The sequence below is a fragment of the Cucumis melo genome, chromosome 1, assembly GCF_025177605.1.
Source record: "Cucumis melo cultivar AY chromosome 1, USDA_Cmelo_AY_1.0, whole genome shotgun sequence".
NCBI lineage: Eukaryota > Viridiplantae > Streptophyta > Magnoliopsida > Cucurbitales > Cucurbitaceae > Cucumis > Cucumis melo.
The window spans coordinates 28,703,947-28,723,215 of NC_066857.1; the positions used below are offsets into that span (position 1 = coordinate 28,703,947).

The following is a 19,269-nucleotide window of genomic DNA, read 5'->3' on the forward strand; positions in this document are numbered from 1 at the left end:
AAACAAATCCTAAATCTAGGTAAAACATCCAAGTATAACATTTATACTGGATTTTAACCTACGATGCCTATGTGATAAACCAATTTTATTACCTTACATCTCTCATGCATGCTCATAAAATTAGGTTAACTAGGCTCAAGTATTGATTACGATCTCCAGGTAGGAGGTGTTCTGTAAATTGTCAACTTAAAAACCTCCACTCCTTAGTCATCTTATCTGACTTGTTGACAAGATCGAATCAGGTGAGCCTCTTGTAACCTAGTTTTACAAGATATCGACCTAAATCTAATTTTGGAAGATATGGTATTAACCTAGGTGAGCATGCATCTTATCTTTATTATAGATTTTAATGTCTAATTCATTTCATAACAATTATAAAACTCTTAGACTAATCTATAATCATTCATCTAGAAGAACAACAAATTAATATGGCATTTTGATTTATTTAACTTTTTAAATAAATCAATTATTGATTAATTTTATTAAATCATATTTAACAAAATTAATTCAATTAATCTTTAAATTAATCATATTAATTTCACAATTAATTAATGACATTAATTAATTTTCATATTAATTTCTTAACATGCATGAACATGTTAACCTATGGTGGGATTTTTAAAACTATATGTCATACAATATGCACATACAATTTTAGTAATAATTAAACCATACATCACATGCAAGATTAATTAAAACACCCTAAAATAGACTGTTTTTGGCTTTATAAATTAAGTTAAAACTAAATTATTACAATAATAATTTGATGGAGTACAATAATCGTTTAAAACTTTGCACGATCGTTGAGCAGGCAGATGGCATTCACGAGCATAGGCAAAGGCGATTCACATACCATATGCGATCGCTTAGCAAATCATATGCGATCGTTGAGTAGGCGATTTGTATACTATATGCGATTGCCAAGCAAACTATACGCGATCGTTTCAGCGCTTAGCGTTATGCGTACCTTACGTGATCACTTAGCGAATGAGTGATCGTTTAAGAGGTAAACAATCATTTAGCGCTAGTATACATGTACCTTACGCGATCGCTTAGTGGGTATACAATTGTTTCATATGCAAACGATACACGTACTTTACGCGATCGTTTAGCAAATAAACGACAAAGTCTTCTTAAAACGATATACGTACCATACGTGATCATTTAACTGGTAAGCGATGGAGTTCACTAGCCCAAGCGATACGCATGCCATATGCGATCGTTGAGAGAGTGAATGATGGGCTTGATTCATCTCCTTCTGAGCTTCTTAAATAGTATCATCTTCTTTCTGCATGAACAAATTACAGTCTATACTCAACTCTAATGATTCCAATAAATTACAGACTCTTTGAAAAAAAAAATAAATTAAGCCGCCAACAGAGCTAATTACAAAAAATAAAGAAAAAAAACAACTTAATTTAGAGCCAAAACAAAACTAATCTATTTTAGTTCAACCATATCAATTTATCACATAAATTGTAAGAACCCACCATATGCATATGAGTTAAGCTAAGCATGCTCTTATACCACATGATGGAAAAAACATTAGAGACATGCAGCAGTGGAAGATAAAGATCATGCTTTACTCTATATGCATCTAAACGATTTAGAAGTTAACAACTACATGCTATGCCATGGTCCTAAGCGAGGAGCCTAAAAGGTAAACGATCAATTTACCTTTTATACTTCTGAGCTTCCTCTTTGAATTCTTTTCCTTCTCTGCCTGAATATCACGAACAAGGACAACCACCAAGCTGACCTACTATGCTTAGGACCAAGAACGGAGTTGTGGGACTCAATTTTTGTGAAGTGAAATCTAGAGAGAGATAGGGAGCGTATCGTTTAGGTGTTGTTTTTCAGAGAAAACCTCATCCTCTTCTCATTCGGTAATGAGAAGTTTTATATGAAATATACATGCAATTTGCATGTAAATTATTTCATATATAATCAACACCTAATCAAATCATTAACTCTTTAATGAAATTAGTGGCTTCAAATTCATAATAATCTGTTACATTTCCCATTAACCGTTAATTAATAAAGTAATTATCAAAGGGACATTTTGGTCATTTGACCAATTAAGTCAAAGTCAAACTTTGACTTTTCTTAGTTAAAAGTCAACTTTTTGACTTTTTACTAATTTTCCTGTCTTGACTAATTCTAACATCCCGAGTATGAATCCATATTCATTTCTCTAAAATTGAAATCATATTGAATATAAATCCGGTCAAAATTCAAAGTTAAAAATCAACATGTTGACTTTTACAACTTTGACCGTTTCTAAACTTTTCAAGCTTTTAAATATGAATCTATATTTATATTTATTTAAATCATATTTAAACACAAAACTTAATGTTTATTTCTACTGACTTATATCTTATATATTTGTTGGTTTCTCTCTCTTATCTTTATTCCAACAACTTCAACATACTTGTTCTTGAAGGGATGAAAACCCTTTACAGCGGAATAATTACAGAAATCCAATTTTAATTGGAACCTTAAAAATACCAATACATTGGCAAAAAATTACAAAAATAATTTTTATGGTTAAACATGGTTTGAATAAAAATACAGAGAAGAAAACTTACGCTCGTTGACGACTCTGAATCTACCAATCACCAATTTGGGCACCACCACTTGAAAACCTTCATATTCTCTGATTGAGATGGTTTGTGGGAACCAAAATTGGAAGAAGAGAATTTTTTCAGAGAAAATGGAGAGTCTTCTTATTCGCAGAACTCACCCGTTGTGTTTGTTACGCAAAGAATTCCTACTTCTTCAAGGAAGTTGGAGATAATAAATGGGAACGTGGAAAAACTACCCACATTCCCTATTAACTTAATAATAATTATTAAATTAATATATATTAAATTAATTAATTAATTTAATTTAAATAATTAATTTAATTTAATAATTAATTAAATCGTATTTAATTAATATTTTCATTTAAATCATATTTAAATGAATATCTCTCGCATAACCTATAGTTTTAATTTAATAAATTTAATTAAATCAAATTTAATTAAATCAAATTAAACTAAACTATTAACTAATTCTCCAATTAATTAATTTCTAAATTAAATATCTTATATTTAATTTAATCCATAATTTGAATCATATTCAATATAAATTTCTCTCATAACCTATAGTTTTAATATGTATCATATACACATTAAATTTTAACTTATAGTTTTAATATGAATCTAATTCAAACTAAACTAATATTTGAACTTATTCAAATATTTTATTCTCTAGTAATTTAATTTTGAATCATATCCAAAATTAAATTTATATAATAAAGTCTAATTAAAATATAAACTTTATATTATAATGTATCAATATACATTATATTAATTCCCAAAGTAAATTTGAACATTTCAAATTACAACCAATATAAATAAATCTCATTACTCTTTATGAGATAGGAAGGGGACCTAATGGACCTACAGATCAGAAGCTACAACGATATGAGATTAATTAGCTAAACTCATTAACTACATTAATCAATATTCGTTAACTGTGTGTACACTCCACTAAAGACTCACAGCTAAACTCTTCTCACTGTAGATATATTTCTGTGTCCATGGATATAGATCAATACCAGTAAGTTAGTCCTTCACAAGTGTTCGTAACACCAACTGGGTCAAATTACCGTTTTACCCCTGGGTTACCTCTAGTCCTTAAATACCACTGCTCCTCTAATGAACAACCTGTTTATGGTCCAACCACTAAACAGAAACCCCTCTCACTAGAAGAAATATAGGCTTTAATGTCGGTTGGAAAAAATGAAAAATGAGCATTAATGTCGATTTTGAAAGGCAGATGTTTAATGTCGGTTTTCTACCGACATTAAAGAGTAAGCTTTAATGTCAGTTTTAAACCGACATTATAGGTCTGCCATTTTGAAAACCGACATTAAAGGTCCATTTAAATTTTAATTTTAATAATTTTATTTTGTAAAACAATAACAAGCTTTAATGTCGGTTTTAAACCGACATTAAAGGTCCATTTAAATTTTTATTTTTAATAATTTTATTTTGTAAAAAAACAACAAATTCTCTCTCTTACTTTACTCTTTCAATCTAAAACAACAAATTCTCTCTCTTACTTTACTCTTTCAATCTTTCTCTGCTCGATCACAAACCCTTTTTCCTCTCGAAACGGAAATCGCCCCTTTCTTCTCTGATGCCCATTTCTTCTCCGATGCCCATCATTTCTTCTCTGATGCCCATTTCTTCTCCAAATAACCTTCACTGTGCTATTCAAGCTACAAAAGCATTCGGTGACGATGTCCCTACTCGATGCTAACATCTAACTCTGACGGTGGCAGCAGAAGCTTCACAGCAACGGTAATTTCCATTTTCAAGTGGTCACGATTTATTTAATTTTGGGTTTAAGCTGTAATTGTTGTTGACTTCCATTTAGACCGCAAACCACCCATCAATCTCAAAATTCAACACTCTTGTTTCAGTATTTGAGTATCTGTGGACATGATTTTCATTGCTATCTTGCTATCTTGCATTTTGTGGTTTGGTTATTTCATTGTGATGAGGACTGAGTTTGGGTTTTGTTCAAAATTCAACATGAGTTGTTTCAGTATTTTAGTATTTGTTGGGTTGTCTTTAATTTCTCAGTTTCTCTGTAAAAGATGGCTTTTCTGAGAGGCCTCTGTTGTGTTGCCTATCCATTTTTGCCTGCAAGATCTGTCTCCGTCTATTATGTAATGTAGAGAGTGTTTTTGAATTTTGTTGAATAATTGTGGGAATTGGAATGGAGAGAGAGGTATCCATTCTGATATTTCAGTCCCACAAAGCAGTTGTGGGAATTTGAATTTTGTTGTGTTTTTGAATCCATTTCTGCCTATCCATTCTGATGACTCTGTTTTTTTATTTCAGTCCCACAAAGCAAAGCTTACAATTTTCAATACCCTTTCATTTCACCATTTTTCTCTCTTTCAAAATGGGTCCATTTTTCTAATTGTGGAATGAAATGAAATGGGTCCATTTTGAATCCATTTCATTTCATTCACCATTTTTCTCTCTTTCAAAATGGGTTCATTTTTTTCCTAATTTTTAGGCTTTCCCGTGATATAGTCATCTATTAGTTAGCATTTTATTGTACTTATAGTTATATCTTTACTCTTTCTTTTCTCTATTCTTCTTTTATTTTTGTTTATTTGTATATTGCATTGCAATGGGATGGTGAGGATTTTAATATCACTCTTATAAGGAGAGAACTTTTAGTTAGGATCAAATTAGTTGGGGAATACATTTCATTTTATATATTGCATGTGTAAGAGCTTTGCTTCTACACTGTTAGATACAACTTCTTCTGCGACGAGGTAGTTGGTTTTATAATGTCATCTATTGCGTGAATATGTATATCCATTAACTTTGGTAATTACTTTTTCTTGTGGAAGTCCCTATATTTTATGTAGTTATCCAGCAATTTCTTTGTTAATTGTATCCTGTTCTTTACTTGACAAGATTAAAAGTTTTTATTATCATATGAGGAATCCGTTTAAATAGGATGCAAAATATGAAAAAACGATTGAACAGTGAATTATATTATTATCTTTCCTTCTCATGAGAGATATTTGTGAAGAGTTTAAAACCATTACAAAGTGATTTGATATGACTACTTATTTAGAAAATGAAAGGTTGGATATCCATCCATTCCGTCCCATAACTAATTTGAGTTTCTTAAAAGAAAATAAAAGTTATTGGAGTGTTTAGAAAACAGGAAAAGGCATGCCAAAGCCAAAATACCATAAACGACGTCGTGGGATGAATCAAGTCTTATTTTTTCTTTTTTCTTTCTTTTTGAGTTTTAGAATAGTAGTTTTAGCAAAAAAAACCATATTACCCCTTTTCTCTATTCCAATTTCATTCGTTAAAGAGTCTTAAGGTCGTATTTTGATTTCATTTCTGTTAATAATAACATTGTTCATAACTTTAACTCAAATTTGGTTTCTGTTTTGTTAATTAAAGTTTAAAAGTTATCTAGCTTTCAATATTTAAAATTGATTTCTTTTTTATAAATCATATTGAAAATGATGTTTAGGTTTTTTTTAAGTATAAATTGAGGATAAAGAATCAAACAAAAATCAAAGATTTAGAGCATGGACGAATGCTAATTAAACTTGTTACCAATTAGTGATTCTTAGTATAAGTTTTTTTTTTTAAAGGAACCGAATGTCTTCATTCCCCTGATACATATTCCTACAATGCAATATACAAATAAATTAGTTTGATAAGTTTTAGAAGAACCTTTTTATTTTCTATTTTTATTCCTACAGATCTTTTTGTTATGTTTTTTTTTTTTTGTTCCAATTTCTTCTTCACATCATTGAATTGTTCGTTGATTTAATTCCTTCAAATTTTTCCTCTGTTATAGTGTGAAGCGGTTTTTGGGGAAGTTTCTGTTTGGCTATCAAGGAAGAAAAATCACAAGATTTTTCTTTGTGGTTTTCGTGTTGGTAGACAAATAAAGTGAAATGTAAGTTTTTCTTTTGGTTTTGTGTAATGTTTCATGTTTGTTATAAAGTTTTTTTTTAATGCTTTTAGGTTTTGTTTCCTAATTCATTGGATAGAATTCATTGATTTTGTGTAGTGTTTTTTTAGTGTTTTTAGGGATTTATTATCATGTGTGCATGACAAGTGGTGGGGTGTGGTTCCATGAAGTTGTTATATGTATTGTCTCGGACCTTATGCATTATATTGTATCGATCCCATAGTTGAGTTTTCATTCATATACTCTTTTTCTTCCCGTACTATTCTATATAATTGCATGACTTATTGCATTTTGAATGAAGTTAAACCAAAAGCTAAACATATAAAAGAAGCAAATTTATAGAGGCTTTGTGGATGGTTTTAATTTGAGATTTGCTTATTAGTTTATTGAGTGATACAATTGTGAGTTTTGTAGTTGTTTGACTCTATAATATAAAGGCTTTTGGTTTGGGTTATATAGAACTTGTTAGTTTTTGGAATGTGGGTTCAGTTTAAGTTTACTTAATTTCGTTGTTTTCTCGATTTTTTTGTAGATTAAATTGCATCTTATATAATATGGATAAGTCGTGGATGCAAAAGAATAGACCGTCATCTGAGTATGCTAATGGGGTTGAGATGTTTATTAAAAATGGGTTGAAGCATTCAAAGACATCGAATGTCATGGCCTGTCCTTGTTTAAAGTGCGTGAATGTAAAAACTTTAGATGTGAATACAATTAGAGATCACTTATTTTTTAACGACATCGATCAGAGTTATCAAGAATGGATTTTTCATGGTGAATCACTACCAATAAAGGGAAATAATGAAAGTGTCTTTAGTAGTGTAAAAGAAGAAATTGACGAGGATGATGTTGATGACACAATTGGAATGTTTGAGGCTGCACATAATTATTTTAATGGCAAGTCAGAAAATTTTGAGGAACTAGTAGATGATGCCAAGAAACCATTATATCCTAATATCTACGTTGATAAAGTTATATAATTTGAAAGCTAAATTTGGATGGAGTGATAAGAGGTTCACTGAGTTGTTACAATTAATTTGTGACATCTTACCTACTCCCAACGAATGCCCTACTTCTACTTATGAAGCAAAAAAGATTTTGTGTACTCTTGGAATGAAGTACGAGAAGATTCATGCCTGTAGGAATGATTGTTGCTTGTTTAGGAAAGAACTGTCTGATGCAAATGTATGCCCCTCTTGTGGTATGTCAAGATGGAAGATTCCTAAAAATTCAAAGAAGGAGGTTAAGAATGTTCCAGTGAAAGTCATGTGGTATTTCTCCCCAATTCCAAGATTTGAAAGAATGTTTCGAAGCAAAGAAACATCAAAATTATTGACATGGCATGCCAGAAAAAGAGAAGTGAATGATCTATTACAACATCCAAAAGATGCATTATCATGGAAAAAAATAGACAATTTATGGCTAGAGTTTAGGTCAGAACCTAGAAATCTACGTCTTGCTCTTTTCACAGATGGGGTAAATCCGCATGGAGATCTTAGTAGTAGATATAGTTGTTGGCCAGTTATGTTGACATACAACTTACCTCCATGGTTGTGTATGAAGCGAAATTTTTTTATGTTGACCGCACTAATATCTGGTCCCAAACAACCGGGAAATGAAATAGATGTTTATTTAGCTCCGTTAGTTGATGATCTGAAAATACTTTGGCATGATGGGGTGGAATATTATGATGCATATCAAGATCAAGGTTCAGGCTAAAAGCTATTTTATTATGGACCATTAATGATTTTCCTGCGTATAGCAACTTGTGTGGTTGTACAGTCAAAGGATATCATGCATGTCCAATTTGTGGGGAGAAAACTTCATCCATTTATTTGCCAAAAGGAAGGAAGATGACATATATTGGGCATCGCAAGTTTCTACCACGTCATCATCCATATAGGAAACAAAAGAAAGCTTTCAATGGTGCACACGAATTAGAATTGGCTCCCGAACCATTAAGTGGGGAAGAAATTTTCGTACAAACAAGTAAGTACAAACACTCATTTGGTAAGAGAACTATCAACGAAAAGAACAGTGAAATGAGTTCTTCAGGAACTTATTGGAAGAAAAAATCTATTTTTTTTAATTAGAATATTGGAAGTTTCTTGATGTGCGGCATTGTTTAGACGTGATGCACATTGAAAAGAATGTCTGTGCAAATCTCATTGGCACATTGTTTGATATTCCCAGTAAAACCAAAGATGGAGTAAAAAGTCGATTAGATTTGGTTGAATTGAACATTAGATCAGAGCTAGCCCCTCAAGTAGGGGAGAAAAAGATCTTTTTACCCCCGACATGTTATACATTATCTCGAGCAGAGAAGTTGAGTTTTTGTAAGACACTATCTGAACTAAAAGTACCAGAAGGCTATTCATCGAACATTCAAAGTTTAGTGTCACTCACAGATTTGAAACTGTATGGACTTAAGTCGCATGACCATCACGTTCTTATGCAACAATTGCTATTTGTGGCAATTCGTGGTATTCTACCGAAACATGTAAGACTTGCAATTATTCGGTTATGCTTCTTCTTTAATGCTATATGTAAGAAGACAATTGATACATCAGAATTGAAAGGAATGCAAGAAGATGTAGTTGTCACTTTATGTCTATTGGAGAAGTATTTTCCACCATCATTTTTCACTATAATGGTACACCTTGTAGTGCATCTCGTAAGAGAAATTGAGTTTTATGGACCTGTTCATCTAAGGTGGATGTATCCTTTTGAAAGATATATGAAAGTCCTAAAAACTTATGTGCGAAATAGAAATCGACTAGAAGGATGTATGGTAGAAAATTATATTGTTGAAGAGGCTACAGAGTTCTGTTCTGAATTTATTGTTGGAGTTAGTTATATTGGACTTAACTCATCTGTAATAAAAAAGAATTCAAACGTGGATAGAGCATTATCAGCTTCTTCTTTTATCAGACCGAGTAAGGAGCAGTTAGATCAAGCTCATCTTTATGTCATTCAGAATGTAAATGGTGTTCTACCATACGTCGAGTACATGCTAAATCCTATCTATTCTCATTCTTTATAAGTTGGTTATGTAATTACTTAATAACTTGTCATTTATGACAGACAACATATGAAGAGTTTGCGTAAGCTTAACTCTGATAAAGCTCGAAGTAAAAAGTGGATTCAAGAAGGGCATAATCGTTCATTCAGTCGGTGGCTATCCACACGGTAATCACTATAGTCATACTCTTTTATGTTTATTTTTTATCTAACTAAATCCAATATATTGTGTAGGTTGCACTTGCTCTCGACGTACCTAAAAATTCCATCACGCCTTCTTTAAGATGGATAGCTCACGGACCTTCTCCAGATGTGGCCACTTATTCTGGTTACATAATTAATGGTTATTACTATCACACAAAAAGGCGTGATGATATTAGGAGAGTTCAAAATAGTGGAGTTAGTATAACCGCTACTACGATGCAAGTCTCTAGTTCTAAGGACAAAAACCCTGTCATGTCTGATATGACGTTTCATGGTGTAATACGAGAGATATGGGAGATTGATTACCATCAATTATCTTTTATTTTATTTAAGTGTGATTGGGTTGACAATAGAAGTGGAGTCAAAGTGGACGAGCTTGGGTTTACCATCGTCGATCTCAAACGTATTGGACATAAATCAGACTCATTTATTTTAACCACTCAAGCAAAACAAGTATTCTATGTCCAAGATTCTGCAAATCCTGAATGGTCGGTGGTTTTAACATCTCCACAAAGAACTATTGAAGAAGATTTCTTTGAAGATGAAATAGGAGATATGCTTCAAGAGTGTGGTTATGAAACCATTAAAAGGATGCCCAATGTTGATACACCTAATGAGACTGATGATACAAATTCAACTTATATTAGACATGATTGTGAGGGTAGATGGGTAGAGAAGGGTATGTCATTACTTTGCTTTATAATGTATTTATGTTTAAGTTCGTAACATAATTGTTATGCTTATGTATGTTGACTTTGCTTACTAATCTATTTCGGTTTTTTGCAGATTCATAGATGGAGGATAGCAGTGAGGATGAAAGAGAAATGCTTCCCGAAGTAAGAAAGAAATCATTTGTTCCACGTTGGCCAACTACTATGTCTGAGTTGGTCTTAGTGAGAAATTCTGGGCAAAATTTGCCCATTCAATTTAATGAACACCGGCAACCTGTTGGAGCCACGTCTAAGAAAATGCAAAGTTACATTAGTGCGTGCGTTCGGCAACAGATTCCTATCACATACAACTCTTGGAAAGAAGTTCCGAATGAGCTAAAAGATAAAATCTATGATTGTATATCGGTATGAGTTCTATTATTATGTTTTTCATATAATGTAGTTTGCTTTACACTTTAAGTTTAACTAAGCTTTTCTTTTTTTGTGTAGATGTCGTTTGATTTACAACCCAATGCTAAACATTCTATACTTATGTCTGCATCAAGAAAGTTTCGAACGTTCAAGACTACGTTAACTCAGAAGTATATACTTCCGTCTACGGATCAACCATCACTCTTGCAGTTTCCTCCCAAAATCTATTCTCATATAAATCAAGAAGATTGGGAATCGTTTGTGGATGCTAGACTAAGTGAAGAGTGGGAGGTAAATAAGTTTACATTTTTACTTTAATTTTGTTTTGATATCTACCTACAAACTAATACGTTGTACAGGATTATAGTAGTATTCAAAGGGAAAGAAGGTCGAAATGCGCATACAATCACCACATGTCACGTAAGGGATATGCTAATCTTGCCGATGAACTAGTGAGTATTTCTAATTAAATTGAAGAATTTATCTTAATATGTTGTTAATTAAATATGTATCTTTTGTTGTAGAAAATAACGCATGATGTTTCCTACCGTTCAACTCTTTGGAAAGAAGCACGGAAAGGAAGAAATAATGATTATTTTGATGATGCTACTCGAGATTGTGCCTCTCGGATTGTAAGTATACTTATGATTACAATACATAATCTTTTGTTAACCTAACTGATGATGAAAATACTTGTATTGTTTTATAGGATGAATTAGTTGCAACAAATAAAAATGAGGACATCTTGACTGACGCATTGGGTTCCAAGGAGCACGGTGGACGTGTAAGAGGCGTGGGTGGTTTTGTCTCTCAATCATAATATTTCAACACAGTATAAGGGAAGGAGAAAATGTGTCATAAAGAAGAGGATGACTCGAGATGCAAAAGTGACAAGAAGAGAAGTAATCACTCGAGGTCATCCATTGGAAGTATTAATATAGATCTTGATGCCGATGAGGACACACCTACCAACAAAGGAGTGGAGGTAATTGACTTTGTTGTCACTTTTAGTCTTTTAACGATATAGGATCAATTGTTCTTAACTATGCTTTTAATATTTGTAAAGGGAACACAATGCCAATTGTCTATAGGATCCATTAATAATATTGTTGCAGTAGCCACGATAGTTGAGGATAACATTGGATGTCTCAAAAGTTCTAGTAGACGTGGTTACGGGAGAAAATTTGACTATACCCAATCCAGTGAAGGGAAAGATAGAGACTTTAAATCAAGCATTGGGTAACATTATAGAATGGCCTCGTCGACTTGTTTCTACGATCAATGACAAACAAGTGTGTATCTTTTTTTACTATTTAAGTTTTGATTTTATTTGTATATGTATTTTGAATTTAGAACCTTGGTTGTGATAAGAGCATTCAACTAGGAAGGATGTCGTATACCCTTCAAATTATACTGACGTTAACGGGATTATTAAGCTTTTAAATAGACATGCCGTGAACAACATGAAGGATGTAGACATGATTCGCATCCCAATGAACGAGCTAATATTTGGAAGTGACAAATTTGTTTATTTAGCTCGTGAAGATTTGTTGCATTACTGCGACATGGTTGAAATCGGCTATATGTGTATACTAGCGTATATTACGTAAGTATAAGACAACTTATACTCATCTTTATCTCCAATACCACTGTTGTAGTTAGTTTGCTGATATTTTAACTATGGTTGCTTTTACTTAGATGTCTTTGGGATAAATGTGACTGTGCAAGAAATTTTTTTGTCATTGACCAATCAAAAATATCTTCACATATCAAAGATCGTGATCTTCGATCCAGAAATTTAGCCAACCAGCTAGAAGCAGTTAACTTGGAACAGAAAGTGCTAATTCCATATAATACCGGGTAAATAAAGAAGAGAAACACATTAATAAATTTTCATTGAGCTTAAATGTATACTCACATTGAAGATGTTGTTTATTGTAGTTTTCATTGGATGTTGCATGTTATCGATCTTCGTAAAAATTGCGTTTATGTTTTGGACTCTCTTCGGAGTAAAGTCAATGAAGACATTCATGGAATCATAAATGTGTAAGTGTATTCACTTTATTACTTCCTATTTAACTTTATTGTCTTCTAATGTTTCAAAATATTTAGAGGGTTGAAGATATGGCAAGCGAAACACAATCTACAACGCTATCGATCAACTCCAAAATGGAGACCTGTAAAGGTAATTTGCATTTACACGTAATTATTTTTTATGAAACATAAGATTAATTTGTATTCAATTTATATACATGCAGTGCCCTCGTCAATTGGATTCTGTAGGGTGTGGTACTACGTGCAAAAGTACATACATGAGATAATGCATAATTCTAGTACTTCTATTACTAGCCTTGTAAGTTTCTACTTTAAATTTTTACATATTACAATTTATGATCTAAACTCATGCTTTCCATATCTTTCTCTTTTTGTGTAGTTCAATACTAAAAATGCATATAGGCAAGAGGAGATTGACGAGATTCGAACTAAATGGGCAGCTTTTGTTAGCAGATTTGTGTAAGCTTTTAAATGTGTTTTATGGTCGAGTTAAGTTAGTAGTTGCTTTTTGTAGTTAGGTTAGTAGTTGATTTTTGTAGTTAGGTTAGTAGTTGGTCGAGTTAAGTTTTTGTAGGGACGGGCAGTCCTATAGTTTTTTGAAGGGCAGGTAGTCCCGTACTAATTGTTGTTTGTTAGATAGTTTGTACGTATACTTTAGTTACTGAAGGAACTTTCTATTGTACATATACATTGTTTATTAATCACGATCTTATATATTATCTTTATATTTTTGAGTTTTCACTTACAGTTGTTGGTTGTTTATTTAAATATGTGATTATATATAGGAGTTGGATGATTTTATTTGTTGTAGTACTATATAGAAGGGTGGAAAGGTGTGCTGATATTTTAGGTGTTGGATGATCGTATTTGCTGTAGTACTATATGGAAGTGTGGAAAAGTGTGCTCGTATTTTAGTGTTGGATCTTATGCATTGTAGGTGTTTATTATTGGTTTGCCATGGATGGCAGGATGTGTTGTTTGATATGTGTGATTATATATATAAATTGATATATTGGAGGATTTGGAGTAGTTGGACTTATAGTGTTGAATATAGTTGTGTTTATTGATATGTGATTATATGTAGGTGTTGGATGATGTGTATTTGTTGTAGTTTTATATGGAAGTGTATGCTGAAATTTTAGGTATTATTGTGTGCATTGCAGGTGAACTAGTTATAAGGCATTGAGTAGTAGGCATTATAGCCAGTGTGCAAGCCATTTTTTTATTTTTTACAATATACGATGACGAACATTTCTGGACATAATTCGACTCAAATAATATCATTTTTGCCGTCATAAAAACTATTAAAAATACGACATTAAATGTGTCTTTAACGTCGGTTTAAAAACGAGATTAAATGTGTTTAATGTCGGTTTAAAAACGACATTAAAAACAGCTTTAATGTCGGTTAAAAAAAACTTTAAAGACCTCTTTAATGTCGATGGAAAAACAACATTAAAGATGTATCATAAGCGACATTAAAGACATCTTTAATGTCGGTTTATAAACGACATTAAAGACGGCTTTAATGTCGGTTCAAAAAATTAAAGACATCTTTAATGTCGGTTATCCACCGACATTAAAGATGAACCGACATTAAAGGCCTTCAATAACACCTTCAAAGATGTCGGTTTATAACCGACATAGAAGGCCTTTAATGTCAGTTTTTAACCAACACTAAAGCTGTCTTTAATGTCGGTTATAAACCGACATTAAAGCCCAACCGACATTAAAGGCCTTTAATAACGCTTGCAAAGATGTCGGTCGCCAAGTGACATTAAAGGCCTTTAATGTCGGTTTTAAACCGACATTAAAGACCAGATTTCTTGTAGTGGATCTCATGCCATAGAGAGGGTAGGGCCCTTTGTTCAAGTCCCGGAGACACCATTTAAGGGAACACTTATCTACTTACCCTAAAGGTGGGAAGGAGTGAATTTCATCTTGTGTGATTATGTTCCCAGCTCCCCACTCAATCTTGTCCCCAAAATGATAAGCATATTAAGTCGGGAATTTGGCCACTCTCACCCGTACAAATCAAAGGACAATCCCTTGCAAACAGGAGTTCATAATACACTCAGGATTAAGACTAAGTCACTTAGGTCATCCTAATGAAATAGAAATCCAACTAGTTAACGGAGTTACATCTAGTGATTACTATTTCGTGATCCAGTCTTATGCAAACTCATTGCATAGAATACCCTCACTCGCATGTTGTATACATGAACACATTGGATCAATGTGTTTGTATCAAATACAAAGTGAGTCGTATCCATTGTGTTAACAGGATAAGGTACCCAACCTTAACCCTATACTATAGACCCTTTAAGCTGATCTTGAACATTGATCCCCGTATGTCTCTACATACTGTTCAAGACTCATCAAACAGCTTAGGATGTTAGTTTATTGGATTTAGGTTATTAAGACAAAACTAATAATATAATCAATAACACTTATTGAAATTATAATAATAAAACACTTTATTAATGGCAGTCAATTTATTATATTTACTATTTACAAGTTTTAGGACATAAAACCCAATAGTTCTTAGTTGTATCCATATGAGCTAGTAGGGAAACTTAATGGACCTACAGATCATGGGATCCAATGATTCGAGATTAACTGGCTAAACTCTTTTAGACCAAGGTTAATCAACATTCGTTAACTAAAGAGTCATTCCACTAAAGACTCTTAGTTGCACTCCCCTCACTATAGATATATTTCTATCCACCTGATATAACCATATGGGTAAGTCGATCCTTCACAGACTTTTCGTAATCTTGACTGGGTCAAAATACCGTTTTACCCCCAAGATTACATCTTGCTCCTTAAAACCCACTGATCCATTATTGAACAATTGGTTTAAGGTCCAACCTATAAACCAGAATCCTTCTCGGGCCAATGAGAAGGTGAGGCCCCTTGTTCAAGACTTGGATTCAGTCCTTAAGGGAACAACCTATCTACTATCTCAGAAGTGGGTAGGAGTGAATTCCATCTTGCACCCTATGTCCCTAGCTATCCACTCGGTCTTACCCCTGAAATGGGAGGCTTATTGGGCCAACGATGTTGAGCTGCTCTCACCTGTGCAGATCTAAGGATACTACCGAATCAATAGAAGTTCATAGTTAGCTCAGGATTAAGATCAAGTTACCTAGGTCATCATAATTGAAAATAGTTAGTTTATAGTTTACGGTGTTATAACTAAAAGTGACTATTTCGTGGTTCTAGTTAATCCAAACCATTTACATAGGACACCCCCACTCCCATGTCTCTACATGGACGATTTAGGATTACATTGTTTGTACTATCTACGGAGCGAGTCGCATCCATAATGTTTTTCCAGAATAAGGTGCCCAACCTTATTCATACACTATAGACCCTTTGGGCTATTGACTTGAACTTAATCCATGTTTATGTCTCTACGTAAAGTTCAAGTGTATTTGACAAACTCAATAAAATAGCCTCAGGACCTAAATTTATTGGTTTTAAGATTATAGCATTCTATAATAAATTTTATTGAATCAAATAACAAAGTACGAGTTTTAGGACACAAATTCCAACAACGGTTAGTGTAAATGTATTTGATTGCCTCGTGTCTTAGGGACCATTCTTGTTGCCCAAACATTGCCCTTAATGAATCCATAATTTCTTTAGTCGTAGCTAAGGATTCATGTTTTTTTGCCAGAACATCAGACATGCTGGCAAGAATGTAGACATGGGCTTTTTCATTAGTCTTTACTCATCGATCATATGCTTCCTGACTAGTTCAGTTAGCATTAGAGGCAGAGGTTTGAGGACATTCCTCAATTAAGACAAATCTCAAATCGTCAACTACTAGTATCGTGTTAAGATTTGATTTCCATGCCGCATAATTATCGCCATTAAGTTTTTCGGAAGCTAATAGTTGAACTATTAAGCTATTCATGCTGAAAAACAAACATATTCTTTTTAGAAATAAAACTATAATCCTTTATAAACAAATCTAATTTAGCAATTACTAATAATGTACCCTTCATTATTTATGTTTTGCATCAATATTTTAAAGGTTTAGAATAACCTCCACCGAAGGGCAGTCGATTATTCCTCCTTTGAACCAAGACAATCTTGTCTAGATGCTAACTCTAGAATAACTTTTATTCTTTATAGCATTTAGTTATCGCTTCTTTGGTCGAGAATATACTAACAACTTAGTAATTCTTCTGAGTGTAACTCGCCATTTTTGGATTTCAGAGATAAGAATCAATATGCTCCTGAAAGTGAAAAGACAATATGAAAACTAATCTAAGAGAAACTATCCATCTTTGGAGTTTGCGGTGTTCTTAATCCTATAATACAACCGTGATGTGTTGTCACAAATCCCTTACCCACTTACTACGAACTACTTCTCGTATTCACCTTGATCTTGATCCATGCAAATACTTTTCGAAGGGAGTCCGCTTCAATGTACATGACGCAAAGCCCTACATAGATCTCACGGTGTGAACTCTTAAGGACGCTAGAGCTAAAAGTACACTACTTCTCTCTAGCTAAAGTGTTCTATAATGATTTTACAGATATTTAAAACTTCAGGATTATATTTAGGTTAACTTAAACAAATCCTAAGTCTAGGTGAAACATCCAAGCATAACTTATTATACTTGATTTTAACCTACAATGTCCAGGTGATAAACCAATTTTATTACCTTACACATGTCATGCATGCTCATAAAACTAGGTTAACTAGGCTCAAGAACTGATTATGATCTCCAAGTAGGAAGTGTTTCGTAAACTGTCAACTTAAGAACCTCCAACCTTAGTCATCTTATCTGACTTGTTGACAAGATCGAATCAGGTGAGCCTCTTGTAACCAATTTTACAAGATATCGACCTAATTCTATGAAATTCAAAAGATATGGTTTTAACCTAGGTGAACATGTATCTTATCTTTGTTATAGATTTTAAACGTCATTTTATATCACTTGAAAAAGACTTAGACAAACCTATAACATACATTGTTATATATAACCATTATATAAAGAAATTAATTAATATGGATTTAAATTATTTAACTTTCAATTAAATCATATTTAATTAAATTAAATAAATTACTAATTAATTAATTAATTAATTTTATTAAATCATATTTATTCAAAATTAATTTAATTAACTAAACAATTAACTTAATCATATTAATTAATATCCATATTAATCAATTAACATGCATACTATACATTATAACCATTATAACATACATTCAATGCATGAGCATGTTAACCTATGGTGAGATTTTAAATCTAGAGAAACTTACATAAATGTAACAAAACACCAAACTATTTACGACCTGTATAATGAAGCCCATAAAGTTAGCCATTTTTTAAATATTCCAGGTTATCCCTTCAATCTTTCTTTTGCGATTCGTCTTCCTCCTACTATTTCGTCTTCCTCCTGCGATTTCGTCTTTCATCTTTCCTTTTTTTTCTGCAATTTATTTTCATCATCGTTCTTATTTTTCAATTCTTTATTTACGTCGTTTAATCTTTTCATCATTTTTCTTCTTTTCCTCTTCCTTTTTTTCGCTTTTCCATCATCTTTCTACTTTTCCTCTTCTTTTTTCGTTGTGATTTCTTTCCATCGTCTTTCTTCTTTTCCTTTTTTTTACGTCGTGTACAAAAATAGCAAAATATAAAAGATCGTGTATAAAGAATCTTGAAAAAAATCATTTAGATTGGAGTAGCCAAATGTAAACTATCGTGTAAAAAAGTAAACAATCGTGTAAAAAAAATAAAATATCGTGTATAAAGAATTTTGAAAAAAAAAATCATTTAGATTGGAGTAGCCAAATGTAAACGATCGTGTAAAAAAAATAAGCGATCGTGTAAAAAAGATAAAAGATTGGGTATAAAAAATCTTGAAAAAAATCATTTAGATTGGAGTAGCCAAATGTAAACGATCGTTTAAAAAAAAGTAAACGATCGTGTAAATAAAAAAAGATCGTGTATAAAGAATCTTGAAAAAAAATCATTTGGATTGGAGTAGCCAAATGTAAACGATCGTGTAAAAAAAGTAAACAATCGTGTAAAGAAATCTAAACGGTCATGTACCAAAAGAATTAAAAAAATCGTGTACCAAATTTTGAAAAAAAAAATCATTTAGATTTGGGTCCTCAAATCTAAACGATCAAATCTAAACGATTGTGTAACCAAATTTAAACGTAACCAAATTAAACGATCGTGTAACAAAATTAAACGATAGAATTGAAAAGATAAATTGTAGCCATATCTAAACAATCGTGAATAAATTTTAGCCATATCTAAACGATCGGGTATAAATTGTAGTCATATCTAAACGATCGCGTATAAATTGTAGTCATATCTAAATGATCGTGTATAAATTGTAGCCATATTTAAACGATCGTGTA

The 19,269-nt window shown here is 32.3% G+C and overlaps 2 protein-coding genes across 4 annotated transcripts; both read left to right on the forward strand.

Moving 5' to 3' along the window:
- The first annotated feature begins 6,389 nt into the window (after positions 1 to 6,389).
- On the forward strand, positions 6,390 to 11,952 carry LOC127149901 (uncharacterized). 2 transcript variants are annotated; one of them, XR_007821767.1, is made up of 7 exons: positions 6,390 to 6,498; positions 10,525 to 10,814; positions 10,899 to 11,111; positions 11,180 to 11,272; positions 11,345 to 11,452; positions 11,530 to 11,805; positions 11,887 to 11,952. XR_007821767.1 is itself a non-coding variant. In XM_051086280.1 (6 exons), exons 2-6 carry the CDS (start codon positions 10,533 to 10,535, stop codon positions 11,638 to 11,640), a joined length of 807 nt encoding a protein of 268 aa, XP_050942237.1. In that variant the 5' UTR covers positions 6,390 to 6,498; positions 10,525 to 10,532; the 3' UTR covers positions 11,641 to 11,921. The 2 variants fall into 2 exon arrangements, 1 of the variants encoding a protein (XP_050942237.1); XM_051086280.1 differs by having other exon boundaries at positions 11,530 to 11,921.
- Positions 11,953 to 12,170: 218 nt separating this feature from the next.
- Positions 12,171 to 13,523, forward strand: LOC127149938 (uncharacterized). 2 transcript variants are annotated; one of them, XM_051086369.1, is made up of 6 exons: positions 12,171 to 12,426; positions 12,519 to 12,680; positions 12,762 to 12,866; positions 12,933 to 13,005; positions 13,079 to 13,173; positions 13,255 to 13,523. In XM_051086369.1, the coding sequence occupies exons 1-5, from the start codon at positions 12,284 to 12,286 to the stop codon at positions 13,139 to 13,141; spliced, it is 546 nt and encodes a 181-aa protein (XP_050942326.1). In that variant the 5' UTR covers positions 12,171 to 12,283; the 3' UTR covers positions 13,142 to 13,173; positions 13,255 to 13,523. The 2 variants fall into 2 exon arrangements, with proteins under 2 accessions (XP_050942326.1, XP_050942322.1); XM_051086365.1 differs by lacking the exon at positions 13,079 to 13,173.
- Positions 13,524 to 19,269: the final 5,746 nt, after the last annotated feature.

What these genes read in the sequence shown, in the direction of transcription:
- LOC127149938 (XM_051086365.1), top strand. Translation starts at nt 12,284, where the DNA reads ATGAAGGATGTAGACATGATTCGCATCCCAATGAACGAGCTAATATTT. An exon ending in CTAATTCCATATAATACCGG is followed by an intron (nt 12,681 to 12,761) that starts GTAAATAAAGAA and finishes TGTTTATTGTAG; the next exon opens with TTTTCATTGGATGTTGCATG. An exon ending in CAAAATGGAGACCTGTAAAG is followed by an intron (nt 13,006 to 13,254) that starts GTAATTTGCATT and finishes CTTTTTGTGTAG; the next exon opens with TTCAATACTAAAAATGCATA.
- LOC127149901 (XM_051086280.1), top strand. Translation starts at nt 10,533, where the DNA reads ATGGAGGATAGCAGTGAGGATGAAAGAGAAATGCTTCCCGAAGTAAGA. An exon ending in CTAATCTTGCCGATGAACTA is followed by an intron (nt 11,273 to 11,344) that starts GTGAGTATTTCT and finishes CTTTTGTTGTAG; the next exon opens with AAAATAACGCATGATGTTTC. An exon ending in GAGATTGTGCCTCTCGGATT is followed by an intron (nt 11,453 to 11,529) that starts GTAAGTATACTT and finishes ATTGTTTTATAG; the next exon opens with GATGAATTAGTTGCAACAAA.